The following is a 15,393-nucleotide window of genomic DNA, read 5'->3' on the forward strand; positions in this document are numbered from 1 at the left end:
CTTGAAAGTGATACTCAACCACCACTTCCTGATTGTCATGACTTTGACATGCCCGTGATTGCATTGCCCTTGCCCTACTGTTCTATGGATACTTTTTGCGTGATATTACTTTTTTAGAAATGTTTTGCTGTTTTTGAGTTGTCTAGTACTGTCCTGCAGGTTTAAAGCTTACGTGTGTTCTGAATCATGAGACTATGCACTTGTTAAAAAGTATGTTTGGACGATTAGAGAAGGTTTTATGTTTTCCATATTTCTTGAAGTGTTACTTTTCATGATTGTTTTTGTGATCTATTTCATAAATCAAGAGAGGGAATAAAGACTATATAAACACGCGTACGGTCCAAAGTCGCAAATCCCTACATAACCAATAACAGGTGACCATCGCCCCAAGCTGAGAACAATACACTAGCTGACGATTTAACAGCTTTGACATCAGACTTGAAGAAGACACTTTCACATCCCACCCCCTCCTGAAAAACCACAGGTCACATCCCACACCCACCCAGCAGCACCACTGGCCACCATCACAGCTCTGACTCCCCCTGTGGCGTTGACCATCCATGAACAGGATGTGAGACGTATCTTCAAACAAATAAAGGTCAACAAAGTGTCGCCACCCTATCTCAATGTCTGTACAGACCAGCTTTCTTCAGTTTTCACACACAACAATGACCTGTCTGAAGTTCCACCCTATTTCAAACACTCCACAATCATCCCAGTCTCAAAGAAACCTGCAATCTCAGGTCTAAATAACTATAGGCCTGTCACCCTGACATTGTAGTCATGAGGTCCTCTGCCTCGTGCTGGACCACCTCAAGAGATTCACAAATCTCCTGTTGGACCCGCAGCAGTTTGCCTACCAAGTAAACGGGTCAGCGCATGATGCAGTCAACATGGGACAGCAGTTCATCCGAGAGCACCTCGGCGGCACGGGGACCTACGCAAGGATGCTATTCATGGACTTCAGTTCTACGTTCAACACTGTCATCCCCATATTCATCTTCTCCAAGGTTCTCCAGCTCAGCATCTAGCCTGACATCTGCCACTTGATTTACAGCTTTCTTGCGAGCAGGACACACCAGGTGAGGCTGGAGGACACCACCTCATCTTGGGTGTGTCCCAAGCTTCTGCACCTCAAAGTACCAGGCTGTCAAACTCCTGAAGTTTGCAGACAACACCACAGTGATCAGCCTGATCAAATACGGTGATCAATCTGCATATCAACAAAAAGTGGAGCGTGTGGAGCTGTTGTGAGGCCAACACAATCAGGAGGTGAACACCCTCAAGACTAGAGATGACTTCAGAGACTTCAGAATGCATTATTCGCCACAGCTGCCCCTCATGCTGTCCAACTGCCTTTTGTCAACCGTCAAGACCTTCAAGTTCCTGGAAATTAGTTTCAGGATCTGAAGTGCAAGACCAACATCAACTCCATCCTCAGAAAGGGCGAGCAGAGGAGGTACCATAATTTATCATATATAATGCTCAAATTTTTCCAAAAATATTTTCAAAAAGTCAATACAGGACATTATATTTAGGTATGGATGAAAAATAAAAAATAAAATCACATTGTATAGTGGTATGCAGATACATAGAGTCGTAAAAAAAAGGTACACATACATTTTGATATGATATTTGATGTACTGTTACACACTTCACACTTAAAGCCCAAGTGTCATCCCTATAAAAATTCTAAAATAGATATTGAAATGAAAAATACATACATGACTATTTTACTGCTTTTTACTTAAATATGACCTTATACATTTAATCAACAGATAAAGTGTTGTCCATTTGCTAATCAGACACGGATGTGTTGTAGAGCGCAATGGCTTTCCTTGATCTTTGTATGCAGAAAACCTCCTCCGTTGCCGTGGAGATGAACGGCACCAGATAAGGAACGGAAAGTTACTATCCCGGCCCAGGACCAGATTGCGGGGGGACAGCCACTTTTACCATGGACCCATACATATAAAAACCTTGTGTTACCGGGCAGCTCTTGTCTTCTTCTTGGGTTATCCGAATAGCATAGGCTAATTTTTTCCGCGATAGGAATTCGGTTTGGTTTTTGACCTCTAAATTAAATAAATAATCAAGGATGGTGAATTTGATCATGAATGTGCTGAATATAATCCAACAAAAGATGAAATGTACATTGAAATTGAGCGGCAAATGATGCCTAATGGTGACAAAAAGAAACAAAATGGAGAAAGGAAGTGCGCATTAAAATAATGGCAAAACCACTTCTTCTTCTTCTTTTCCTTTCGGCTTGTCCCGTTAGGGGTCGCCACAGCGTGTCATCTTTTGCCATCTTTGCCTATCTCCTGCATCTTCCTCTCTAACCCCAACTGCCCTCATGTCTTCCCTCACCACATCCATAAACCTTCTCTTTGGTCTTCCTCTCGCTCTTTTGCCTGGGAGCTCCATCCTCAGCATCCTTCTACCAATATACTCTCTCTCTCGCCTCTGAACATGTCCAAACCATCGAAGTCTGCTCTCTCGAATCTTGTCTCCAAAACATCCAGCTTTGGCTGTCCCTCTAATGAGCTCATTTCTAATCCTATCCAACCTGGTCACTCCGAGCGAGAACCTCAACATCTTCATTTCTGCCACCTCCAGTTCAGATTCCTGTTGTTTCTTCAGTGCCACTGTCTCTAATCCGTACATCATGGCCGGCCTCACCACTGTTTTGTAAATCCTAGCAGACACTCTTCTGTCACATAACACACCAGACACCTTTCGCCAGCTGTTCCAACCTGCTTGGACCCGTTTCTTCACTTCCTGACCACACTCTCCATTGCTCTGTATTGTTGACCCCAAGTATTTGAAGTCATCCACCCTCGCTATCTCTTCTCCCTGTAGCCTCACTCTTCCCCCTCTACTTTTCTCATTCACGCACATATATTCTGTTTTACTTCGGCTAATCTTCATTCCTCTCCTTTCCAGTGCATGTTTCCATCTTTCCAATTGTTCCTCTACATGCTCCCTGCTTTCACTGCATATGACAATATCATCTGCGAACATCATGGTCCAAGGGGATTCCAGTCTAACCTCATCTGTCAGCCTATCCATTACCACTGCAAACAGGAAGGGGCTCAGAGCTGATCCCTGATGCAGTCCCACCTCCACCTTAAATTCCTCTGTCACACCTAAGGCACACCTCACCATTGTTCTGCTGCCATCATACATGTCCTGTACTATTTTAACATACTTCTCTGCCACACCAGACTTACGCATGCAGTACCACAGTTCCTCTCTTGGTACTCTGTCATAGGCTTTCTCTTGATCCACAAAGACACAATGTAGCTCCTTCTGACCTTCTCTGTACTTTTCCACGAGCATCCTCAAGGCAAATAATGCATCTGTGGTACTCTTTCTAGGCATGAAACCATACTGTTGCTCGCAGATACTTACTTCTGACCTGAGTCTAGCCTCCACTACTCTTTCCCATAACTTCATTGTGTGGCTCATCAACTTTATTCCTCTATAGTTCCCACAGCTCTGAACATCCCCTTTGTTCTTAAAAATGGGAACTAGAACACTTTTCCTCCATTCTTCAGGCATCTTTTCGCCCGCTAGTATTCTGTTGAATAAGTTGGTCAAAAACTCCACAGCCATCTCTCCAAATTGCTTCCATACCTCTACCGGTATGTCATCAGGACCAACTGCCTTCCCATTTTTCATCCTTTGTAATGCCTTTCTGACTTCCCCCTTAGTAATCATTTCCACTTCCTGGTCCTTCACTCTTGCCTCTTCAACTCTTCCTTCTCTCTCATTTTCTTCATTCATCAACTTCTCAAAGTATTCTTTCCATCTATTTAGCACACTACCGGCACCAGTCAACACATTTCCATCTCTATCCTTAATCAGCCTAACCTGCTGCACATCCTTCCCATCTCTATCCCTCTGTCTGGCCAACCTGTAGAGATCCTTTTCTCCTTCTTTCGTGTCCAACCTGGTGTACATGTCTTCATATGCCTCTTGTTTAGCCTTTGCCACCTCTACCTTTGCCCTACGTCGCATCTCGATGTACTCCTTTCGCCTCTCCTCAGTCCTCTCAGTATCCCACTTCTTCTTCGCTAATCTCTTTCCTTGTATGACTCCCTGTATTATGGGGTTCCACCACCAAGTCTCCTTCTCCCCTTTCCTACCAGATGACACACCAAGTACTCTCCTGCCTGTCTCTCTGATCATCTTGGCTGTCGTCGTCCAGTCTTCCAGGAGCTTCGGTTGTCCATCGAGAGCCTGTCTCACCTCTTTCCGGAAGGCCGCACAACATTCTTCCTTTCTCAGCTTCCACCACATGGTTCTCTGCTCTACCTTTGTCTTCTTAATCTTCCTACCCACCACCAGAATCATCCTACATACTACCATCCTATGCTGTCGAGCTACACTCTCCCCTACCACTACTTTACAGTCAGTAACCTCCTTCAGATTACATCGTCTGCACAAAATATAATCTACCTGCGTGGTTCTACCGCCGCTCTTGTAGGTCACTATATGTTCCTCCCTCTTTTGGAAATAAGTGTTCACTACAGCCATCTCCATCCTTTTTGCAAAGTCCACCACCATCTGCCCTTCAAAGTTCCTTTCCTGGATGCCGTACTTACCCATCACTTCTTCATCGCCCCTGTTTCCTTTACCAATATGTCCATTACAATCTGCACCAATCACAACTCTCTCGCTGTCTGGGATGCTCAGAACTACTTCATCTAGTTCCTTCCAGAATTTCTCTTTCAACTCTAGGTCACATCCTACCTGTGGTGCATAGCCGCTAACCACATTATACATAACACCCTCAATTTCAAATTTTAGTCTCATCACTCGATCTGATACTCTTTTCACCTCCAAGACATTCTTAGCCAGCTCTTCCTTTAAAATAACCCCTACTCCATTTCTCTTCCCATCTACTCCGTGGTAGAATAATTTAAACCCTGCTCCCAAACTTCTAGCCTTACTACCTTTCCACCTGCTCTCTTGGATGCACAGAATATCAACCTTTCTCCTAATCATCATGTCAACCAACTCCTGAGCTTTTCCTGTCATAGTCCCAACATTCAAAGTCCCTACACTCAGTTGTAGGCTCTGTGCATTCCTTTTTTTCTTCTGACGCTGGATCCGGTTTCCTCCTCTTCTTTGTCTTCGACCCACAGTAGCTGAATTTCCACCGACGCCCTGCAGGTTAGCAGTGCCGGGGGCGGGCGTTGTTAACCCGGGCCACGACCGATCCGGTATGGGATTCTTTAGATGAACGCTCATATTTGTTTGGCACAGTTTTTACGCCGGATGCCCTTCCTGACGCAACCCTCTGCATTTATCCGGGCTTGGGACCGGCCTACAGATTGCACTGGTTTGTGCCCCCATAGGGCTGCATTAATGGCAAAAGCACAATCTGGGTAAAATTCGCGATTGGGACAAACTGACAATGAAGTTATAGGATATTGACAGAGGCTATGTAAATATAAATATAAATCTAAAAGACTATGAAAGATGTAAGAGACAGATTAGATAAGGGCTCATGGAATTTAAAGAGGTGAACAGAGAAAGGCGCACTGCGCATTTAATGATGGTGACGGTGACAGCGATGCCAACGTTGAAGAAAAATGGTCATGGTAAGTCGAACAAAGGTAAAGTAAGTGAAAGAAGGTGTATTTGATATGTGGACGCGAGTGAAGGACTGCAGAAATGAGGAAGGAGGCACGTCGAACTCACAGTTCTGACGTCCAGGTTCAATCCCGGACCTGCTTGTGTAGAGTTTGCATGTTCTCCCCGTGCCTGCGTGGGTTTCCTCCTGGCACGCCGGTTTCCTCCCACATCCCAAAAACACGCAACATTAACTGGACACTCAAGGTTGCCCCTGGGTGTGATTGTGAGTGCGACTGTTGTCTGTCACTATGTGCCCTGCGATTGGATGGCAACCAGTTCAGGGTGTACCCCGCCACCTGCTCGTTGACAGCTGAGATTGGCTCCAGCACTCCCCACGACCCTCGTGAGGATATGCAGTAAAGAAAATGTATGGATATTGTATTATATTATTATATTATATAACAAGTAAACAAAATCCTACAAGGTTGAAAACTCTTCTTTTGTCACGACCCAACGGTGCGAGTGAGGACCCAAATGCAGGACTCCGGAGACGCAGAGGCAGTTTGGGAAAAGTGTTTATTCGTTCTAAGGTCGGGGATCAGGCAGACAGTCAACTGGAGCAGTGGTAACCAGGACGTCAGGTGTAGAGGGCAGGTCAGCGGGCATGGGGGGAGGACAGGCAGAGGTTGATACACCGGGATTCAGGATCAAGAACAAATATGTGCTGGAACGAGGCATGGATGGCAACGATCTGGCAAAGGTAGACCGTCCGCTGGGTCCTATATGTACTAGGGTTCATTATCACCGATGAGGCGCAGGTGTGTGCCTCCTAATCAATGCAGGTATGTAGGGGACCTGCACAGCCAGGGCTGGGACCGGCAGGACCATGACAGTACCTCTCCTCTTTAAGGCGCAGATCCTAGACGTGCTTAAACAAAAGAAACATACACAAAAATAAAAACATGTCCAAGGGCGGGTGGAAGGGGATCCGGGGGAGGGCACCCCCCCTACCCCATTCTGTCTGGTGGCCGTCCAGGCCACCAAAAGCGAGGCGTCCGGCTGGGCAGGTCAGGAGGTCGACCCGGAATCCAAGCACCAGGGTCCCCACGGGGTGATTCGGGTGGACGTCTTTGAGGAAGAACCCAACAGCAAAGCAGAAACCAGACGGAAGCATGCGACTGCTCCAGACGAAGCCCTCCCAGGAGGTTGTTGCAAGGCGACTGGGGATCGGTTGCTGCCAAGGCTTGGTTGGGAGAAAGCCGCGGGTCGGTCACCACCGAGGCTTGGTTGTGAGGCGGCCAGGGGCTGGTCACTGCTGAGCCTAGGTCGTGAGGCGGCCAGGGGACAGGCGCCGCCGAGGCTTCATCGTGAGGTGGCCGGGGATCAGTCGCTGCTGAGGCTAGATCACAAGGTGATCTGGAATCAGTCGCCGGCGAGGCTAGGTCGGGGGGTAGCCGAAGATTGGTGGGCATCGTAACATGGCCCTCAGATGGCTGCGGAGCAGTCGCTATTGAAGCAGGAGAGGGAGGTAGCAGCCATCGAGACAGGGGCGTAAGGCGGCCATATACCTGTCACTGTGAAACAGGAATGGGAGACGGAAGAATACCTGTCGCCGTAGAGACAGTGGCGTGGAACGACCGCATGCCAATCGGCATCGCCTGCTGGACAGGAACGTGAGGATGCCGACGAGCCGTCGCCACCTCCTGGACAGGAACATGAGGTGGCTGCAGAGCCATCGACACCTCCTGGACAGGAGCGTGGGATTTGGAGAGTGGCTCCTGAAAAACCACAGGTCGCAGAACGCTGCCTTGTTGCTCTTGCGGGTGTTTGACTTGGCACACCTGAACTGGGCGCTTGCCCATGAATGAGAGTCGACTGGTTTAGATGGAATTCGACTGGCTCAGAGTCAGGGATCCCGGAGGAGAACTGACAGAAACTAGGGGGCATGAATAGATCATTCTTGGGAACAGCATGGAATGACGGGATTGATAAAGTCCTCCCCCTCTTAACTGGAGGAAAATAATTTGCCTCATCGTTATCTGAATTCACTCCATCCTCTGAATTTAAGTCTTCTGCAATTCCTTTCTGAGTTTGTTTCTTGGGAAAACACCCATTAGAGGTGCTCTGGCAGGCTTATCTTTGATCGCCAATTCCACCCTTTTACTTCGACCCTCGCCCGAAAGTCTGTCGCCACCGCGACGTGGCAGCGGATTTGTTGCCACCAGCGACGTGAGCTAGGTTCGGAAAAGGGTCGTTGGATACCGTGGTGTGAGCATGGGTCAGCAGTGCGTCTGTTGAAACCGCTGTGGGCGTGGCGAGGCGGCGGATCTGTTTCCACTGCAATGTTAGCTTGGGTCGGTAGCAGATCAATGGCTACCGCAGCGTGAGCGTGGGTTTGCAGCGAATCTGTTGAAACCGCGACGTGGGCTTTGTGGATCTGTAGCCACAGCAATGTGAACTTTGCTCGGAAGCGGGTCCGTTGCTACTGCGGTGTGAGCGCGATTTGTCAGGAATGCCGTCGCCACCGTGACATGGGCGTGGCGCGGGAGCAGGTCTGTGGCCACCGCAACATGGACTTGGCTTGGAAGCGGGTCAGTTGCCACCGCAGCATGAGCTTGGGTCAGCAGCGAGTCTGTTGCAACCGCAACGTGGGCGTAGCTCGGTTGGTTATCTAATCCCCGCCGAACCTGGGCCGTGAGGACCGCAAGTTCGGCACTCTGCCGCTCTATTTCCGCCCACATTTCGCGATAGAAGCCCTCGTGATTCTCGAGTCGCTGCACCTCGGGATGATCGGACCCCTCCTCCCTCTGGGCTGGAACTTGCGCCATCAACCCCGGGTCTGCTGGCTTGATCATTGCCGGCGAGGAGTGGATGGATAATGGCGGTGGCTTGGTCGCCGCGCAGTGGGAGGCACAAGGGGGCACCCTGCTTGGGCGTCTCCTCTGGCCGCCACGCGGAGGACACGGGTAGATGGCCAAGCAGGTTCCCAAAAAAGGATTGGAGGACAATGATTTGGACCTACCTGGCGAAGGTACTCGGGAGCTGGAAACACGGGGAGGTGAAACAAATTGACTGGGACTAAAGATAGGGAGAGGAAATTCACAGTAAATATCTAAATCGCAGTCAGGCAGCCGGTCATATAAATGTAAGTCTTCCTTAAAGTACGAAAAATCCGAGTTCAAAAAAATATAAGGTGGTGAGCGGGTCGTGGTCGGGATGTAATCATGACACACAGGCGGTGCGTGTGACAAGGAAGAAGAGGACGACATCATGGAGCCTACCCGGATAGGATATGCTTGTTCCTCTGGAAGGCGAATTTGCCTGGCGTTGTTCCCGGCAACGCCGAGTCTTTCCTGCTGGGTCCCGTAACGGCCAGATCGTTCTGTCACTACCCAACGGTGCGGGGGAGGACCCAAATGCAGGATTCCGGAGACGTAGAGCCAGTTTGAGAAAAGTGTTTATTCGTTCCAAAGTCGGGGATCAGGCAGACAGTCAACTGGAGCAGTGGTAACCAGGACTTCAGGCATAGAGGGCAGGTCAGCAGGGATCGGTACACGGGAGATCAGTCAGAGAGAGCAGCCGTATCAAGGACGTTAAGCTTACGGGGTTGGTGGAGGACAGGCAGAGGTCGATACACCGGGATTCAGGATCAGGAACAAGGATGTGCTGGAACGAGGCATGGATGGCAACGATCTGGCAAAGCCTGACCGTCTGCTGGGTCCTATAAGTACTGGGGTTCATTATCACCGATGAGGCGCAGGTGTGCGCCTCCTAATCAACGCAGGTGTGGAGGGGACCTGCACAGCCAGGGGTGGGACCAGCAGGACCATGACATCTTTTTTTTTTTTCTCAGGCTTTTTAGAATATTTCCACTTTTTGATCATATTACTTGCACTGTATGTGGTTTTAATTCTTTTTAAAATATTGTTTGTCATTTTTATTGTTTTTATCCCGTTTTAAATGTTGTATCTATTTGTTTTACAATACCTTTAATCATGTAAAGCACATTGAGTTACCTTGTGTATGTAATGCGCTATACAAATAAATTTGCTTTGCTTTGCTTTACAATGATGCCTATCATAGAGGCTCCAGCAGGTCCAAAATACAAGCCGTTTGATCTTAAAAGATGTTAATTGTCTTGCTCTCTTCTGGTGGTAATACATGGCTGTCTAGTTCGGTGGAAACTTTACAGGTATATACACTCTGCATGAGAGACTGGAGACAAGCAGCATCTAGATCATGCACTAGTATTGAACAACGAGAAATTGAGACAACTCCAGGTATGCTTAACGTACCCAATGGAACCATATTGAGAGCACACTTGGAGCATCTGGCCGTAGTTGTCAGAGAGAGGTTCCCCACTACTGTTACAGTCGCCCCCAGTTCTTTCTGCTCCGTTAAATAAACCACTTGAGCCCTTGACTAAGTGTAGTAAACTTTGGACTGAATCGACTGGACGTCACCCTGGACAGTCTGGTTTGGAGGAGGCTATGTTCAGGACTCCGATCCTGGCAGGTCTCCCTGAACCAGTACAGACCACTCTTAAAACTGACCCTGCCCTCCTGTCCGGAGATGAGCCTAGATTTAGACGGCAGTTAGTGCATCACCTCAAAATGTATCCAAGCCAACAACAGGGTGAGGATAATGAAATTACTGAACTCCAAAAACAGGAGTAGCACAGGCAAGACATAAAGGTCCAAAACCACACCAGATGTAATTTTTTGGTGCCAACAACCACCTAGACGGGGAGGTGGGATCCGGGGTAATAGCCGGGGAGGATACGCAGGAAGGCGTGGAGGGGTCTGGGGGAGAGTGCAACAACATCAACATGATCAAGGATGTTTTGGTTGTGGTTCTCCAGATCACTGGATTAAAGACTGTTTTACAGTTCCTCCACCCCAAGGTCCAATGCAAGGGCATGGTGGCTGGTTCAACAAACGAGGGGGCCAAGGCAGAGGCAGCTTATGACACCTGTGAGTGAACCAACTCCAACTGTGGACATTTATTGGGCCCGACTTATTTTTCGCCCAAACCTGGTCTCTTACATCAATTTCTGTTGTGGAAGCCCCGGTTAAACATCGAATCGTGAGACTATGCACTTGTTAAAAGGTGTGTTTGGATGATTAGAGAGAGTTTTATGTTTTCCATATTTCTTGAAGGGTTACCTTTGTGATTTTCGTGTTTGTTTTTCTGGTCTATTTCGTAGATCAAGAGAGGGAATGAAGACTATTTTACTTTTATTGCACGTTTATTATTTGCTTAAATAGGACCTTATACATTTAATCAACAGATAAAGTGTTGTCCATTTGCTAATCAGACAAGAATGTGTTGTGGAGGGCAGTGGGTGTCCTTGATCTTTGTACGCAGAAAACCGGCCGGTGGCACCCTCCTCTCCCAGGCGTTGCCATGTTGACGAACGACACATAAATGGGGATGTGGCTTTGTTCAGGATTAACGTATTCATCAACATATTCAAACTCATGTAAAATAGGAGCCAGCACACACCGCAATGATTTAACCCAAAACAAAGTTAATCATTTTTATGAGGTTTTTACAGATATTTTATTCAAACTAGCAGAAGCCTAGAGGTTTTCGTGCAATCACTGACTGGTATTTGGAACTGTTCAAAATTCCTTCCACCTGGACTAAGGCCCCAACTCCATCTAAACAAAAGAAGCCCGACGGCAATATACTGCCACCAATATACTGCTTTGCGGAGCGCGCTAGCTCACTGTGCACGGGGCCGTGGAAAACCACGCCACTAACAGATTTATTCCTTGGTGTTAAAATGTTAGGGTCGGCGAGAATTTTTAGGGTCGGTCGGGAAATCGGAACCACAAACCTTTTTTTTTTCATGCCTTAGAGTAGTCAGAGCTATTTTAAATTGTGTCAGTGGTGTGTTGACTCCAATTGAAAAGTTTCAAATGTTGTCGGTTAAGTCTGGATGCATCCACATCTCAATTTTAAGAGGGTCCGCACTGCTTCTCAAACATTATCGGAGTTATTTTTACTTGCCCTCTGAGAGATAAAGAAAAATGAAATGATAAGGGCTGTGTAGACTTTTCATATCCACTTGATGAGACAATACCGGAGTATTTTTTAAATGTTTTTGACTTCACTGAATTACTCTGACACATAGTATTGATAAAGCATTTCTACTAACCGTATACATGCAGCTTTCGATCACAGCGGGATCAGGAATTACGCCTGGCAAATAATGGGCGATGTAACGTCGGAGGATATCAATATCGGCACAGTCTGTCTTCTTGTCTCGTTGGTCCGGGTCAGTCTCACTGCCGTTATGGTAGCAAATCTGTATCCACATAATAACAGGTAACACTTATATGACATCTATAATTATGGTTTTGATTATGGAAAAACAGACGCTTTGCAGAACAATAATGTTGACCCAAAGTGGCAACTGGCACAATCTAGTTCTATCAGACTACAATACTTTATACCTGTATTTAATCTATTGGCATATACATGTCGGTAAATGATCACCAAAATGCAGTTCTCAGTATTATTCAGTACAATTCAAAAACACTATTAATTATAATGGCTTTTAAAAAAGCTTTTTAACCACCTCGGTGACCTCAAACCCAGAAATAGGAGAGCCCACCTCAGACAACCCAGACTCTGCTTCCTCATGGGAAGGTATGTCGGTGAAACTGAGGTCTTCGAAGGTATTCTCACCACCAACTCACAACATTGACATCCTCACTATACACAGTGTTGATGGTGCACTGCTTGATCCGGTGTCTCCGGAAGGGGTCTTTCTCCCAGGTCTGAGTTTTTGCTTCAGCGACCACCAAAGTCTGCATTCCACTTGGCCAACCGGTATTCATCAGTTGCCTTGGAGTCTCACATGCCAAAATGGTCTAATAGTACTCTTTCTTCAGCTTGACGGCATCCCTCACTGTTGGTGTTCCCCAAACTGTTCGGGGATTCCCGCCACAACAGGCAGTGACCACCTCACAGCCACAGCTCCTGTTGGCCGTCCAAGCCATCATCCATCATTCAGTCGGACTCAGTGTCCCCCGCCTCTCCCAATATGAGCAAAGTTCTGTCGGAGGTGGGAGTTGAAATTCCATGTGACAGGAGATTGCCAGCCATTTCCAGCAGACCCTCACAACTAGATTGTTGCTAGGACCGACCAGCTTCTTCCCCACCATGGGAGCCAACTCACTACCAGGTTGATTGATCAGTTGACACTTCTGCCTTCTCTCTTCACCCGAGTGTCCAAGACATCCGGCCGCATGTCCGATGACATCAATCACTGAACTACGACCTAGAGTGTACTGGGGCCAAGTGCATGTGTGGACACCCTTGTGTTTGAACATGGTGTTCGTTATAGACAAACCATTGAACATAGGTTCTGATCAGGGGGGCCATTCCTCCCAATCCTGCCCTTCCAGGTTTCACTGTCATTGCCCACGTAAGGATTGAAGTCCCCCAGTAGAATGATGGAGTCCGCAGCGGGGGCGCTTCCTAGCAACCCCTCTAAGGAGTCCAAAAAGGGTGGGTACTCTGAACTGCTATTTGCTGCTGTCAAACAACAGTCAGGACCCGTCCCCCTAACTGCAGACAGAGGGAGTGTATCCTGTCGTCCACTGGTGTGAACCCCAATGTACAGGCGCCGAGCCTTTGGGCAATAAGTACACCGACTACTGCTTGGCACCTCTCACTGTGGGCAACTCCAGAATGTCTGAGAGTGAGAGAGAGAGAGAGAAAGCTGTTTCCTGGTCTGAGTGCCCTTCCCCTCCTCTCTGCCTCCCCCTCTGGATATTAAATGAACTACACACACTCATCCACGTTTTGCACCACATACAGCCATCTCTGGGGGGTCATGGGTGCGGTGGCCAGGTTTGACTGTGCCTGATAGCGCTGCCTCCTCCCTGGCTCGTCAGATTTTGAATGCACCACACCACTCGTGGGGTGGGGTGCACTGACTGACGGGGTAGGGCCAATTTGGATGTGGCAGTCATAGTAACACTCCACCTGATTCACACCTGTTTTTCATAAACTTCATAACCTCGCTGATAGAATGCCACATTGCTATTTTTTAACAGACACTTTTCAACAAATTGCCCAATTGCACACCCTCAAGAGTGTATATGTCATGAGCGTTGGATCTTGTTGGTTTTCTGAGAATCTAGTGCACTTACTGGTAACGTGTTTGTCTTGTAGCAATAAAAAAGATACAGAAAATGTGGATTCATCTAGTCACATTGGATTGCTACTATTTTGAACACGACTATCTGAGTACTGAAGTAAATGGACTATTCTGCCATATTCAATTTTTTTAATCTGTACTTGTATTTTACATTTTACTTCGACCCAGTCACTGACATTTGACGAGCGCGACCGTGCTTGCGCGTCTTCATGCTCGCAAATCTGCACAGTCAAGCACAAAAAAATCACACGTGTAAAATTTGTTACGAGTAGAAAAAATAAATATTGAAACACATTGCTTATTTTGTGTAGTCTTGACATTGTTTATTTCATAAACATTGTTAACTAAACAAGTCTGTTCCTAAACAATCAGTATTCACCCGGAAATAGGAAATCCAAGTTAACCGTACTAAGCATGTATGGAAGTGATGCCAAAAGCACATGTTCCGAGCTGCTTCACGTACTGCAAGCACATTTACGTCAAAAGTCATCAACATAATGAGCCATGTCAAAGGAAATTCAATTGCACCAGGGGTCGATCGCGAGGCAGTGTGAGGGCATGCCCCCCCAAAAAAAGAAAACATTAGACTATCATCCACCTCGTTGCTTGATTCAGGTGTGGCCAATACGTCGAGCGCAAGCACATAAAGGCGCACTCTAGTAAGCCGGGCTCCTATTTACGGCAGTCGCGGCGATGCGTGCAACCCCCCCACAACAATACATCATGATTGCCGACAGGAATGTTACAATGTATCGCTAGCTTGTTGCCACTAACACCGATTATGTTGAACAAAACTTTCAGCATTTTCAAAGAATTGTGGGTATAGACCGTTTGTGTTTATTCCTTGACAGGCCAGTGTATTTAACTATTCTTCAGACAAAGTTTGTCACATCAAGAAATTTTATTGATGAAAAATTTTAAATACAGTTTTAAATCATGTTCTACTAATATCAGTTGAAATTGGAAATTATCATTTCTGAGTTATAAATTTTTGTTTTCTATTTTAGTTATGTATTTGTTTATTATATTTTCAATTTAAAGTTATATTAATCCAGTAAGTTATTTTAAGTTCTTGAGATTCCATCCCTAATCACACCCGCAACTTTATCTGCGAGCATGACTGACCACACCCGTACATTTTTCAAATGTGAGTGACTGCTTTGACCTCATGAAGAGTATGAGGGCTGGTCGGAGATAGTGGATGAGCCGAATGTGGCCCACAGAGTTAACTTTGTCCAGGTCTAGTACAAGCAGTATTTTACTGTTGCATGGTGAGACATACAGTACCTTTATAAGGCCAGGGTATTCGTTGGAAGGAAAGCCATAAATATGGTCTTTAACTCCCTCTCCTTCAGTCAGCAAGAAGCAGGGAAAGCGTTTATTCACATGGTATAAATCAGGTACCTTCTCCTTCCAATAGCACACATTGATTCTCACCACCTGCAGTAAAACAAACAGCATACAAATCAGTGTGCCATTTTAGCGACTTGGGAAATAGTTTTCACAATCTTTGAAAAATATCTGTGAGGAGTTGCAATTTCTCAGCGGACATTAATGATGACGAATGTATAATCCCTATAATAATAATAATGTTATACTCTTAGGTCAGGCTGTGAATATATATCTCCATA

General features: G+C 46.7%; 1 protein-coding gene across 7 annotated transcripts in view; it reads right to left on the reverse strand.

Annotated features, from left to right (window-relative positions):
* Positions 1-15,393, reverse strand: part of pipox (pipecolic acid oxidase) — a 48,665-nt gene that overhangs the window by 13,196 nt on the left and 20,076 nt on the right. For 6 of the 7 annotated variants that reach the window (XM_061828011.1, XM_061828009.1, XM_061828015.1 and 3 more), the window contains 3 exons: positions 15,050-15,202; positions 13,939-13,983; positions 11,750-11,899 (listed from right to left, as the gene is read on the reverse strand). In XM_061828011.1, the coding sequence (XP_061683995.1) occupies positions 11,750-11,899; positions 13,939-13,983; positions 15,050-15,202 (348 nt within the window). The remainder of the gene's footprint in view (positions 1-11,749; positions 11,900-13,938; positions 13,984-15,049; positions 15,203-15,393) is intronic. The other variant, XM_061828010.1, reaches the window with a different exon arrangement.

This window comes from Syngnathoides biaculeatus, chromosome 8 (genome assembly GCF_019802595.1).
Source record: "Syngnathoides biaculeatus isolate LvHL_M chromosome 8, ASM1980259v1, whole genome shotgun sequence".
Taxonomy (NCBI): domain Eukaryota; kingdom Metazoa; phylum Chordata; class Actinopteri; order Syngnathiformes; family Syngnathidae; genus Syngnathoides; species Syngnathoides biaculeatus.